The sequence below is a fragment of the Gigantopelta aegis genome, chromosome 13 (genome assembly GCF_016097555.1).
Source record: "Gigantopelta aegis isolate Gae_Host chromosome 13, Gae_host_genome, whole genome shotgun sequence".
NCBI classification, from domain to species: Eukaryota; Metazoa; Mollusca; class Gastropoda; order Neomphalida; family Peltospiridae; genus Gigantopelta; species Gigantopelta aegis.
In genome coordinates this window covers 34,029,391-34,043,403 of record NC_054711.1, presented here as the reverse complement: position 1 = coordinate 34,043,403, position 14,013 = coordinate 34,029,391, and the positions used below count along the sequence as shown (strand labels likewise).

At 41.1% G+C, this 14,013-nt stretch overlaps 1 protein-coding gene across 4 annotated transcripts in view; it reads right to left on the bottom strand.

Annotated features, from left to right (window-relative positions):
* The window catches only part of LOC121387839, a 112,416-nt gene that overhangs the window by 16,657 nt on the left and 81,746 nt on the right, over positions 1 to 14,013 (bottom strand). For all 4 annotated transcript variants that reach the window (XM_041519067.1, XM_041519066.1, XM_041519065.1 and 1 more), the window contains exons 2-3: positions 10,847 to 10,974; positions 2,516 to 2,640 (exon numbers count right to left, since the gene is read on the bottom strand). In XM_041519067.1, coding sequence (XP_041375001.1) covers positions 2,516 to 2,640; positions 10,847 to 10,974 — 253 coding nt within the window. The remainder of the gene's footprint in view (positions 1 to 2,515; positions 2,641 to 10,846; positions 10,975 to 14,013) is intronic.

Genomic DNA, 14,013 nt, shown 5'->3' with positions numbered 1-14,013 from the left:
GACGTTGTATAACCGTAATTAACATGTGTTGAGTGCGTATTTAAATAAAACATTTCTTTTTCTTTCTTTCCAATTCTCCCCACGATTACAGTCCCTTACCCCCACCACATTCAACTAGCGTTCAATTACCCCACCCCACTAGCCCGTGTACTCTGCCGTTCAATTACCCCACCCCACTAGCCCGTGTACTCTGCCGTTCGAGAGCTAGACGGACATTTGTACGGTTATGATATGGCCACGTGCTTATTAAACTTAAAGTCTAGACTTTAATAAAGTCCAGACTTTAACGTAATGCTATTTGAATGGCGTTGCCATGACGTTAAAGTCTAGACTTAAGTTTTATAAGCACGGGGCCTGGTCGCTATCTCAGTCAGAGATTACGCTACAGCGAATACATGGAATGGCTGACTTCTATACGGAAGACAAAGATGCACGCTCTAATACAACACACATTTTAAATACCTTTACATTAATCACCGGCCTTGGATTACAGGTTGGTAGGTACAGGGTTCGCAGCCCGGTACCGGCTCCCACCCAGAGCGAGTTCTTAAAGGCTCAATGGGTAGCCACTACGCCCTCGTCTCTCACACTAACCAAGTAACAACTAACAACTAACCCACTGTCCTGGACAGAGAGCCCAGATATCTGAGGTGTGTGCCCAGGACAACGTGTTTGAACCTTAATTGGATATAAGCACGAAAATTGAAATTAATTGCATTGATCATTTTCGAGTTCGCCGATAAAAAATAGTTTACATAGTAACTACTAATACACACACTACCCGACAGCAACCCCTTTCAACACTGTTCCTGTTAAGTACGTAGGTGCTGACGGGTTCCTTCCTGTAGTGTGTGTATTAGTGGTGAATAAGCCAAATATGTGTTATCGGCGGATTCGAATATGATCAATATAAAGCTATTTGGCGTCAAACTTAGACTTTTTGTTGTATATAGAGCGAGAAACTTTGTCTACATACGGCTGATAGGTACAGGGTTCACAGCCAGGTACCGACTCAATCGGTAGGTGTAAGACCACTAAAGCTGGATTTATACTAGACCGCCCAATCTTGTCGGCGAGTAGATGACTCGCCAAGTTTCTGGTCATCCTGGAAGGAAGGAAATGTTTTATTTAACGACGCACTCAACACATTTTATTTACGGTTATATGGCGTCGGACATATGGTGAAGGACCACACAGATATTGATGGGGAAAACCCGCTGTCGCCACTTCATGGACTACTCTTTTCGAAATTAGCAGCAAGGGATCTTTTATATGCACCATCCCACAGACAGGATAGCACATACCACTGCATTTGATGTATCAGTCGTGTGCACTGGCTGGAGCGACAAATAGCCCAATGAGCCCACAGACGGGGATCGATCCCAAACCGACCGCGCATCAAGCGAGTGCTTTACCACTGGGCTACACTGTTCATCATGGTCTTTCTAATACCACAAAAAGCATTTTTCCTATTTGTTAAAACGCACGTGCGTCTGAGAAGTAACGGCTATGGAGTCGCGTTTGAGTCTATCTTTAAGTGTATTTCAACATCACAGACTATTGTTTCACTATGTTGTATCCAAATTTGTTACAGGTTTGTAAATTAACCAAACATAGCGTCCATTTTTACGGGTTAAAATTAGGATCTAGGCGAAAAATATGCCTTAGTGTTTAAAAACTAGGGTCTGTCCCTTTAATTGCAGTTTCGTTTGCATCTTACTTTTGAATGGGCGGGACGTGGATCAATCCCCGTCGGTGAGCACATTGGGTTTTTTTCCACGTCCTAGCCAGTGTTTTTATGACACCCAATAGCCGATGTTTATTGCTGTGCTGGGATAACGTCAAACATTCATTCATTCCCGTCATTTGCAAACGAACCGCTCTGCACTCAGTCCATTGTAAACTATGTATCAGTCACTTCCAGTGTTGTACGGTAACTCAGAAATGAATGACTTTCAAGTCGATGACGACACAACTGCGTCATAAAGGCAGATGAAGCTGTGATATGCAAATTAACTATTCCGGCATGCCTTGCGGGGATTCTGGGGTTTTTAACGTCTGTCTGGTTTTTGGTATACTTTTATTTCTTGCATGGGGTCCGCTTATTCAGTGATTTATTAATTACGAAGGGCCATGTGAAAGTTGTATGAAACTTTAACATTAAAATGTAACACAAAGGCAGACGCGGTAGAGGTATCGTTAAACACCCGATTTGCACCCTTTTGCACATGAGACAAACGTACAATCTAGTACTGACTGCAAAAGAGACAATTATACAGTCTATAACCGCTCATGTAACAGGTGTACAGTCTAGTACTGACTGTCTATCTGATAAGTGAACAGTCTAATAATATCTGCTAATGTGACAAATGTAGTCTATAACTGTCCATGTGACAAGTGAACAGTCTAGTATTCACTGACCATACGACAAGTGTAGTCTATAACTGTCCATGTGACAAGTGTATAGTCTAGTACTGACTGTGTGTGTTTGACAAGGGTACAGTCTAGTACTCACTGCCCATGTGTTTGAAGTCCATGATGAGCTCGCCCAGTACGAGGAGAGTGTCCAGAACGTTGAGAAGCACGACGAGCAACAAGATCATCTTGCTGTGGAGAATGGCGTCGCCACGACGACGCAATCTGAAACAGAAATACAACACATTTCAGCTTTGTTTATTAAAATACGACAGTCACAGGGATGCTTATATAATACGACAGTCACGGGGTTGTTTATATAGTACGACAGTCACGGGGTTGTTTACATAATACGCCAGTCACGGGATTGTTTATATAATACGCCAGTCACAGTGTTGTTTATTTTAATACCCCAGTCATACGGTTGTTTCCAAAATATGGCAGTCACAGGACTATTTTTTATATTACGCCAATCACAGTGTTGTTTATGCAATACTTCTGTCATAACAAGACAATCAGACAGAGTATGTTATATAAATTATGTCATAGCGATTATGTTGAATACAGTTGATAAATGTCTCAAAATAGATATATACAAATATCAACTGAATGTGTGTTTGGGAGCGGGAGTCGGTATACTTGCAGAACCAGAACTGATCAATACAACTTATTTCTTGTAGATGATACGACGACTCCGAGAATCACCTCATGTCCGTACACCATAGCTCTTGAACTGAACGAAAGCTAGCCATTGATTACTTTATCCTTAATTACTTTATTTAATTACTTTCCACCGTAGAACTTGTTGGACTATCTATATCTCCACGTGTTATAGTGCACTTTTCTTGTACTACGCATTGTCCTGGATATTTACGGAGTAAAAACAGCCGCAGCTTTGGTAGTAATATTTGACATATATTGTTTGTGCAAATAATATTATCTATTGTTAATAAAACATTTTTAACGACACCAATAGAGCACATCCATCAACTATTAGATGTAAAACATTTAGCAATTCTAACCTATAGTCGTAGAGAGGAAACCTGCTCCAACGTTCTGAGTAGTAAGGGATATTTTATGTGTACCATCCCACAGACCCAGTTTCTCCCAGTTTGTCGGTGGGCCCATTGAGTTATTTCTCATTCTAGCCAGTACTATTTCTTGCTCCAGCCATTGCACCAAGACTGGTACATCAAAGGCTGTGGTGTATGATATCCTGCCTATGGGATAGTGCATATAAAAGATCCCTTGCTGCTAATCCAAAAGAGTAGCCCATGAAGTGGCGACAGCGGGTTCCTCTGTGTGGTCCTTAACCATAAACATAACCGTAAATACAATGTGTTGAGTGCGCCATTAAATAAACCATTTCCTTCCTTCCTTCCATCCAGCCAGTACACCACGACTGGTATATTAAAGACCGTGGTATGTCCTATCCAGTCTCATTGCTGTTAATGAAGAAATGTGACGGGTTTCCTCTCTAAGACTATATGACAAAATTACAAAACATTCAATATAAGCACCTTTAGCATCGAGGTAGTCAAACCAAGGAGTTCCATCTAGACGTTTTAAAAGTCCTATATACATTATATTCGATTATTTCTTATTATCATTATTCATTATATTTGCGATTGCAATTGGAACGAATTATTTGATTGGATCTTACGGTTGTTCGTTGGGTGGGGGGGGGGGGGGAGGATCCAACTAAACAAAACAACTTTAACCCAGTTGAAGTAGCACGTTACAACTATTACGTCTAACTCAGTTTAAATTAACACGTAGTTATTATTATCTTTAACGTAGTTTGAACTGACACATTGCAGATTTAAGGTACACTGTAGCATGTTACAGATATTATCTTCAACCCATTTTAAAGTAGCATGTTACAGATATTATCTTTAACCCAGTTTAAAGTACCACGTTACAGATATTATCTTCAACCCAGTTTAAAGTAGCACGTTATAGATATTATCTTCAACCCAATTTAAAGTAGCACGTTACAGATATTATCTTCAACCCAGTTTAAAGTAGCACGTTACAGATATTATCTTCAACCCAGTTTAAAGTAGCACGTTACAGGTATTATCTTCAACCCAGTTTCAAGTAGCACGTTACAGGTAGTAGTAAACCAAATAACTTCCAACTGGGTCAACTTTTGATAGAGAAGTGAAAATATTCATCTGGGCAAAACATACATGTATGGAATTTTATTTCATCTAGTACCACTGTGTCAAGTAGCCTTGTGCTTGAAACATGTATGGGGTACCTTTAAAAAAACACTCGAATTTTGTGCGGAACTAGGGTAGTCATAGCTTGACCCCCAATTATTTCTGATTCACTTTAAGGGTGAGGGGTGGTAGTATTTATATCCGTGGTGTTTATGTCGATTGATACGCTGCAGGTAGGAGTTTTAGCCACATATGTTACTATTGTCGTCTATGGTATTTGATTTGGTAGTATACACCCTACAGTTTGTAACTTTAACCCTGTTTAAGGTAGCATGTTACAGATAGTATCTTCAACCCAGTTTAAAGTAACACGTTACAGTTTTTAACCGTAACCCAATTTAAGATAACACAACTATTACGTCAATCCCAGTTTAATCTAACATGTTACAGTTAGTAACCGTAACCTAGTTTCAACCAACACGTCGCTGTTACTGTCACATCTGCACCACGCTACTTAGTTTCAGTATGAAGGAAACCAATCGATGTCTGAAACACCTACACACGCTGGGAAACACGAAATTCAACCATTAAACGTTCAGTGGGGCAACATGACACATTTACGCTTGTTAAGCAATGTTACGTTGAATATAACTTCACGCCCGTTCACTCCATTGATGCATTATTAAAGATTTGTTCCAAGGAAAGGAAAACCAACATCGTCAAATCCCAAGAGAAAACACTTGTCATGCAGAATTATTATTATTATCAACAGTCGGGCCTTTGAAGCAATGCTTTCGTGAAACACACTAGCAAACAAAGAAAGGAAGATTTGGCTTACGACACCTCAGTATTAGCCGCTGATAAAAAAGGGGAAAGGAAAAACATATTTGTTTAACTGTACCTAAGAACATTTTAATCTGTAGCTCTATATGTAGTACTAAACCAAATACCTTCCGGCTGGATAAATGTTCGAGGGGCACCCTTTTGATAGAGAAGTGAACGCCACAGGTCCTGTGATTGGTGATAAATGTTCGAGGGGCACCCTTTTGATAGAGAAGTGAACGCCACAGGTCCTGTGATTGGTGATAAATGTTCGAGGGGCACCCTTTTGATAGAGAAGTGAACGCCACAGGTCCTGTGATTGGTGATAAATGTGAGTGTGTGCAAAAAAATGTATTCAATTTTATTTCATCTAATACCACTGTGTCAAGTAGCTTTGTGCTTGAAACATGTATGGGGTATGTCTAAAAAAGTACTAAAATTTTGTGCGGAACTAGGGTAGTCATAGATGCTACCCGTGATCTCTGAAATGAGCAGCTTGACTCCCATTTTTTTCTGATTCCCTTTAAGGGTGAGGTGTGGTAGTATTTATATCCGTGGCGTTTATGTTGGTACGCTGCATGTAGGAGCTTTAGCCACATATGTTACTATTGTCGTCTATGGGATTTGATTTGGTGGTATACACCCTTTAGGTGCCTAAGCTCTTATGTTACTATTGTCGTCTATGGGATTTGATTTGGTGGTATACACCCTTTAGGTGCCTAAGCTGTTATGTTAATATTGTCGTCTATGGGATTTGATTTGGTAGTATACACCCTTTACGTGCCTAAGCGCTTATGTTAATATTGTCGTCTATGGGATTTGATTTGGTAGTATACACCCTTTAGGTGCCTAAGCGCTTATGTTAATATTGTCGTCTATGGGATTTTATTTGGTAGTATACACCCTTTAGGTGCCTAAGCGCTTATGTTAATATTGTCGTCTATGGGATTTGATTTGGTAGTATACACCCTTTACGTGCCTAAGCTGTTATGTTAATATTGTCGTCTATGGGATTTGATTTGGTAGTATACACCCTTTAGGTGCCTAAGCTGTTATGCTTATGTCACGGGGATCCTACAATACCCGTAACTGGATGAAACACGATTATCCAAATATCTCTCCTAACTGTATATCTATTAGATCTCTCTGTATCGAGCAGTATTTACCCGAGTGGCTCTTCTAGGTATGATCAGAGATAAGATCTTATATAAAGTATATATTATTATAGTACGTTTAGTTCACTAGAAAACACAACAAAAACACAATACACTTTGGAATCTGTATTAACCTACGCAGACCAATGTACTGCCGCAGTAGTTAATTAACAACAACAAATAATAACAAGCCAGAACTGATCACTTAATTAGTTAATCTTTAGATGTCTAGTTTACACAATATGCTAATCACTTCACCGTGACACAACACCCACACGTGTGATAATTGAGAAACGCTTCCAGGAGAACTTAATTAATAAAGGAATTACAACTCTATTCCTAACTGGTTAATTTTTAATTAACCCTTAACTACTCATTCAGTAACCTTGTAACACAGAATTAATACTGGTACCTATCACAATAAAGACAATAACCTACAGTTTACCTAGGTCCTCTAGGATGACTGCTTAAGCTTTTTATAATTATTTAGGACAGTGAGCCTACAAATTACTGCGTCAGATGACCGGCAGCACCGTCTAAATAATATTGGTATAATACAGTATTAAAATATTTTAAGTCACATCAATCACATCAAGGTTATACACAGAGCAGAAATAAAATTATTTACCAGTCCGGACGGACAGCGATCCCCTGGAGCCTTCCTATGTTTCTCCCCGATATCTCTAAAACTCTAGCTATTTATTCAAAACTCTCAGAGACAGCGAATATCGCCTGGGGTACAACGCGGCACCTCACGTATCATCTGATATTTCCACCGCTCCCAGAGTCGGTATATTTTCTTAGATGACCCGACATTCTGTCGCCAGTCGCCAAATCACGGTTGTAAAAACCGTACTCGCGGAGGTATTACGTAACTACTGGCCACCTGGCCTCCACAGCTGGACTAAGTGCATATTGGAATGCACAGTCGCGCGAAGGTATTACGTAACAAGTTCCCCATCTGGGCTAAGTGCATTTGGAACTGCACACGGTCCTCTAAAACAATTAATATTGCCACAGGCGAAAAGAATTTAAGAGCATGTACCGTCACAGCTTACATGCAGTTTGACTTTCTATTACTTTGAGAAGCAGGACGTAGCCCAGTAGTAAAGCGCTCGCTTGATACGCGGTCTGTTTAGGATCGATTCTCATCGGTGGGCACATTGGGCTAGTTTTCGTTGTAGTCAGTAAACCACGACTGATGTATCAAAGGACATGGGCTGTGATATCTGTGAGATAGTGCACATAAAAGATCCCTTGCTATTAATGGAAAAATGTAGCGGATTTGCTCTCTAAGTCTATAATGACTGAATGTTTGACATCAAATTACCGAGGATTAATAAATCAATGTGCTCTAGTTGTGTCATTAAACAAATAACACTTTACCTTTTAACTCTAAGACTGTATGTCAAAATTACCAAATGTTTGACACCCAATAGTCGATGACTAATAAAGTACTCTAGTGGTGCCGTTCAACAAAACAAAAATTAACTTCAGTGTCTAACAGAAATTAGGACACTGAGGCCGACCTGACTTTCTATCAAGTTTTCTCAGTCGAAAAACATGTTCCGCCTTTGTGCCTGGGGCTCTAGCCTATATCGTTTACTGGATACGGATGCGTTTTATAATATTACCATCGATATTGTTACTATGTTTTACATACACCACATGCACTGTATGGGAAGGAAGGAAATGTTTTATTTAACGACGCACTCAACACATTTTATTTACGGTTATATGGCGTCAGAGATATGGTTAAGGACCACACAGACATTGAGAGAGGAAACCCGTTGTGTCAACTTTATGGGCTACTCTTTTTGATTAGCAGCAAAGGATATTTTATATGCACCATCCCATAGACAGGATAGCACATACACCGGCCTTTGATATACCAGTCGTGGTTGAATATGGATATTTAAGCCTTTTAAGCCTTTTACAGTATTTTAAAAAATGAAGTCACATGCTGACGAGAGCTAAAATTATGACTGTTCTCTAAGTATTCTTAGGTGAGTGTCTGGGAGCCAGTGTAAGACCACTACACCGTCTTCTCTCTCACTAACCACTAGCAACTAACCCACTGTCCTGGACATACAGCCCAGATTGCTGAGGTGTATGTGTGCCAGGACAGCGTGCTTGAACGTTAATTGGATATAAGCACGAAAAATAAGTTGACATGAAATGAATGGGGAAAAAATGTAGCGAGCTTCTTCTCTAAGACTATACATCAAAATTACCAAATGTTTGATACCCAGTAGCCGACGATTAATAAATAAATGTGCTCTAGTGGTGTCGTTAAACAAAACAAATTTTATTTTTTCGTGTTTTTTCTTTCTAATTTTCCTTTCCAGCTGGTTCTGTACGTGATGTACGTCCAACACTCGGCACTACATGCGCGTGTCATAGACAGTTTGCACAATGAGAAGCCGTCACAAGGGGAAACCAGTCGATCGGCGGCCTTAATCTCCGTGTTCCATGGTAATGAGACGTTCAGAGCCGTGTTACAAGACAATAGAGTTATAGAAACTCCGCCGCTCGGCGATATTGACGCACATAATAATGCCAGGGATCGAAACGGTTTCCTGACACATACCTATTACCGGGAATCGACTTGTCTGGGCGCGTCTGTCTTCAACAGGACTCTCTGGTGATGCCAAGAAGTGTCGTGGTTAAGCCATTGTAACTTATTTTCGTGCTTATATCCAATTACGGTCCAAACACGCTGTCCTGGGCACACACATGTGCTATCTGCGCTGTCTGTTCAGGACAGTGAGTTAGTTGTTAATCGTTATTGGTTAGTGAGACAGAAGAGGGTGTAGTGGTCTTACACCTACCCATAAAGTCATCAAACCTCGCTCTGAGTGGGAGCCGGTACCGGGTTGCGAACCCTGTATCTACCAGCCTTATGTTCGATGGCTTAACCACGATACCACCGAGGTCGGTATAGGGCCATAAGGCCGGTACCTCTTCCCATCCAGAGCGAGTTTTGACGACTCACTCAATGGGTAGGTGTGAAGTCACTACACACTACTCGTTCACTAACCTGACAACTAACCCACTGTCCTGGACAGACAACCCAGAGGGATGAGATGTGTATTTGTGCCAAGGACAGCGTGTTTGAACCTTAATTGGATATAAGCTGGGGAATTAGTATAAATTAAATGAAACAAGTTGTAACCTCAGCCAGGCATTTTTTTTTGGAAGCACGGCAAGTGTTATCGTCAGGCTAATGACAGAAAACGTGGCACAAAGACTAATTGGAGAGGACACCAAGACACATTTAGCCTTCCAAACACCATTAGAGCACATTCATATATAAATCATCGGCAATTGTGTGTCAAACATTTAATAATTCAGACATATAGTCTTAGAGAGGAAGCCCGCTGCATTTTTCCATTAGTAGCAAGGGATATTTTATATGCACTATCCCTCAGACAGGATAGCACATACCACGGTCTTTGATAACTCTGTTGAGATCTTCAACTGTACTGTTTTAGCTTTTATACAGGGGCGAATCCACGATTTTGTAAAACGGGAGGGGGACATGGAAGTCTAAAACGGGTAAGATTGAGTACGCCGAAAGAAAATGTTAAAGGGAGCAAGATCTGTTGTGTGTTTTGGGAGCAGGCTCCCTGGAAATGTTTAAAATAAAGATGCTCAGAAGTTCGTTTTCAAGGCTACTAAAACCTATGTACGGCCCTAGCGCTTAAAGTTAACTTGTACGTCACGGAGTGATCGATTTGTACCGGGCTTTTCCATTGGGTGGCATGACATTGGTGACCTGGTCATCACCTAGGTGCAGCCAGTCGTATGTCTGTAAAATGTTCCCGCACGTATATACGTGTTAAAGGGATATTCCTGAGTTTGCTGCATTGTAAGATATTTCCGACTAATAAAATATTTCTACGATTAAACTTACATATTAAATATATTTTCTTGTTTAGAATATTAGTGTCTGTATATTCAATGTCTTTTTGGTCGTCTTAATATTTGTAAGAAGCCCAAACTGGATTTTGTCTTTAAATAATGTCGTACGTACGTAAACATAATATTCTATAAAATAAAATAAAATTTAACCTAGGACAAATATCAGAAATACGTTTAATATACAGCCACTGATATTTTATGCAGAAAAATATATTTGATATATAATTACAATCGTCAAAAACTCTTTGTTAGTTGATAACATCTTTAAAATTGCAGCAAACTCAGGAATGTCCCTTTAACAACTATGTGTTATAAAAAATAACGAATAATGTTCTCACCAACGGGTGTGTAAGAAAAACAGTTTACCTGGCGACAGTTTCCTTGGGGGGCGCTGCGTCCTCGCGCTCGATCTCTGCCGCCAGATCATTTTCGAGTTTCGTCACCTCTCCCAGCCCGTTCATAGACGCGATCTTCACAGTCTGGGCCGCCAGGTACTAGAAGAAAACAAATACGCATTCTGGGAGTACTTCTAAAGCAATACATTTCACTAACTAGACCCAAGACAGTTCTAACTTCAAGGGCTCTGTGAAAAAGATGGATAAATTGCCATGGAAGTTACAGAGCTGTAGCAGGACACGATAAAGCCATACACAGAATTCCATCTCGATATCTTCAGGCATAGCAAAAAAGAAAAACAAATTAAAATCTGGAAAACAAAGTTGGCTATACTTCTGTAAAAAATGGGTAAATGTCCACGGATGTTAAACTTGATCTACAAGAAAACATGATAAAGTTGTACACAATATTCCATCTCATTATCTCAAGGCATTTTGAAAAAAAAAAAAAACTATATGTGGGACAGTAAAGTTTGTTTGTTTTATTTAACGACGCCACTAGAGCACATTGCTTTTTTTATCTTATCATCGGCTATTGGACGTCAAACATATGGTCATTCTGACACTGTTTTTAGAGGAAACCCGCTGTCGCCACATAGGCTACTCTTTTTACGACAGGCAGCAAGGGATCTTTTATTTGCGCTTCCCACAGGCAGGATAGCACAAACCATGGTCTTTGTTGAACCAGTTATGGATCACTGGTCGGTGCAAGTGGTTTACACCTACCCATTGAGCCTTGCGGAGCACTCACTCAGGGTTTGGAGTCGGTATCTGGATTAAAAATCCCATGCCTCGACTGGGATCCGAACCCAGTACCTACCAGCCTGTAGACCGATGGCCTGCCACAACGCCACCGAGGCCGGTGTATGTGGGACAGGGGCGGGACGTAGCCCAGTGGTAACGCGTTCGCTTGATGCGTGATCGGTCTAGGATCGATTCCCGTCGGTTGACCCATTGGGCTATTTCTCGTTCCAGCCAGTGCTCCACAACTGGTGTAACAAAGGCCGTGGTATGTACTATCCTGTCTCTGGTATGGTGCATATAAAAGATCCCTTGCTGCTAATCGAAAAGAGTAGCCCATGAAGTGGCGACAGCGGGTTTCCTCTCTTAATATCTGTGTGGTCCTTAACCATATGTCTGACGCCATATAACCGTAAATAAAATGTGTTGAGTGCGTCGTTAAATAAAACATATATTTCTATATGTGGGACATACGGACAGATAGACAGAAGGACGGACAGACAGACAGAAGGACGGACAGACAGACAGAAGGACGGACAGACAGACAGATGGACGGACAGACAGACAGAAGGACGGAGATGAAACATATAGTCCTCTCCGGTTGGACCAGTAAGGGACCAATAAACAGGCATTCTGGCACTACTGTTAATGCAATACATGTAGACTACCGGGCCCAACACATTTTCGTATCTCCTAACTTCAAGGGCCATAACTCACAGACGGATAAATCGCAAATCTGTAACAGTGAATGCTGCAGCTATATACACAACTTCAGATCAATACATTGAGGCATTGTGGGGGAAAAGCAGGAAGGAGATGTTTTATTTCCTACGCACTCAACATATTTTATTTACGGTTGTATGGCGTCAGACATATGGTTAAGGACCACAGAGATATTGAAAGTGGAAACCCGCTGTCGCCACTTCATGGGCTACTGTTTTTGATTAGCAGCAAGGGATTTTTTACGTGCACCATCCCATAGACAGGGTAGTACATACCACGGCCTTTGATATACCAGATAGCGTAATGGGCCCACCGACAGGGATCGACCCCACATCGGCAGCGCATCGAGCGAGCGCTTTACCACTGGGCTACGTCCTGCCTCCATTGTGGAAAAAGAAATATATGTGGAACAGACGGATTGACAGACAGATTGAAGGACGGAGGTGAAATCTATAGTCCTCCAACCCCCACCACGGTAGGGGATTAATAAATAATACAGAAGGCGTGGATGGATGTACAGACTGACTGATGCATGAAGGGATAGATGGATCGGTAAATGGACGGATGGACGGACAGACAGTCGGACGGACGAAAAGACAGACAGATGAATCGATGGACTATTTTGTATTTAGAATATTATTGTTTTGACACTTGGGAGAGAAAGAGTGTGTGTGTGTGTGTGTGTGTGTGTGTGTGATGTGTGAGAGAGAGAGAGAGAGAGAGAGAGAGAGAGAGAGAGAGAGAGAGAGAGAGAGAGAGAGAGAGAGAGAGAGAGAGAGAGAGAGAGAGAGAGAGAGGGACCTCCTAACAGGTTGTTTCTTGTAATATGTTACTGTTGTGATCATCGTTACTCTTCTCTTTTTTTTCTTGGTTTGGTTGGCCTGGTGTAACATCCATTAAGAAAAGAATGCCGCTTAAGCTTTATAAAGGTTTATGATACTTATTTAGCAAGGGCGGGTCAAAGGGAACCAGGGGCCTCAGCTAAAAAAAAAAGTTTCAAGTGCCCAGCTACGGAAATTGTCGTCTATGCCGTTGTTAAATTCGAACCCTGAAGTGCCCCCTTCAAAGCAATTTGTTTACTATTTTCATTTCATCAATGTCACACTAGTACCGGGGTTCCCTTTTCAGGAGTTGAGCCATGTGTCCCTTCCCCCCCCCCCCCCCCCCCCCCCGATTCCGCCCTTGTTTAGGTATTATTGAAGCTCGACTGCAGACGTGAAAAAATAAAGATAATATTGTACGAACTGAATCTCATGATGTAAACGCGGTGCTAACAAAATGAATCAAACCCGCATAATAGTCTAGGGGTGGGGTGGGGGTGCACAGTGTAAAAATAAATAGTGGTACGGCTCGTGGTTGCCAGACTCACCTTTCAAATTATTTGTAATGCCATTTTCACAGATATAACAAATATTCGACCCCCCCCCCCCCCCCAGGTCCACCTCACGCTACGCACGTCAAGGAAGGAAATGTTTTATTTAACGACGCCCTTAACACATTTTATTTACGGTTATAAAAAGTTTGTTTTATTTAACGACGCCACTAGAGCACATTGATTTTTTTATCTTATCATCGGCTATTGGACGTCAAACATATGGTCAGTTTGACACTGTTTTGAAGAGGAAACCCGCTGTCGCCACATAGGCTACTCTTTTTTCGACAGGCAACAAGGGA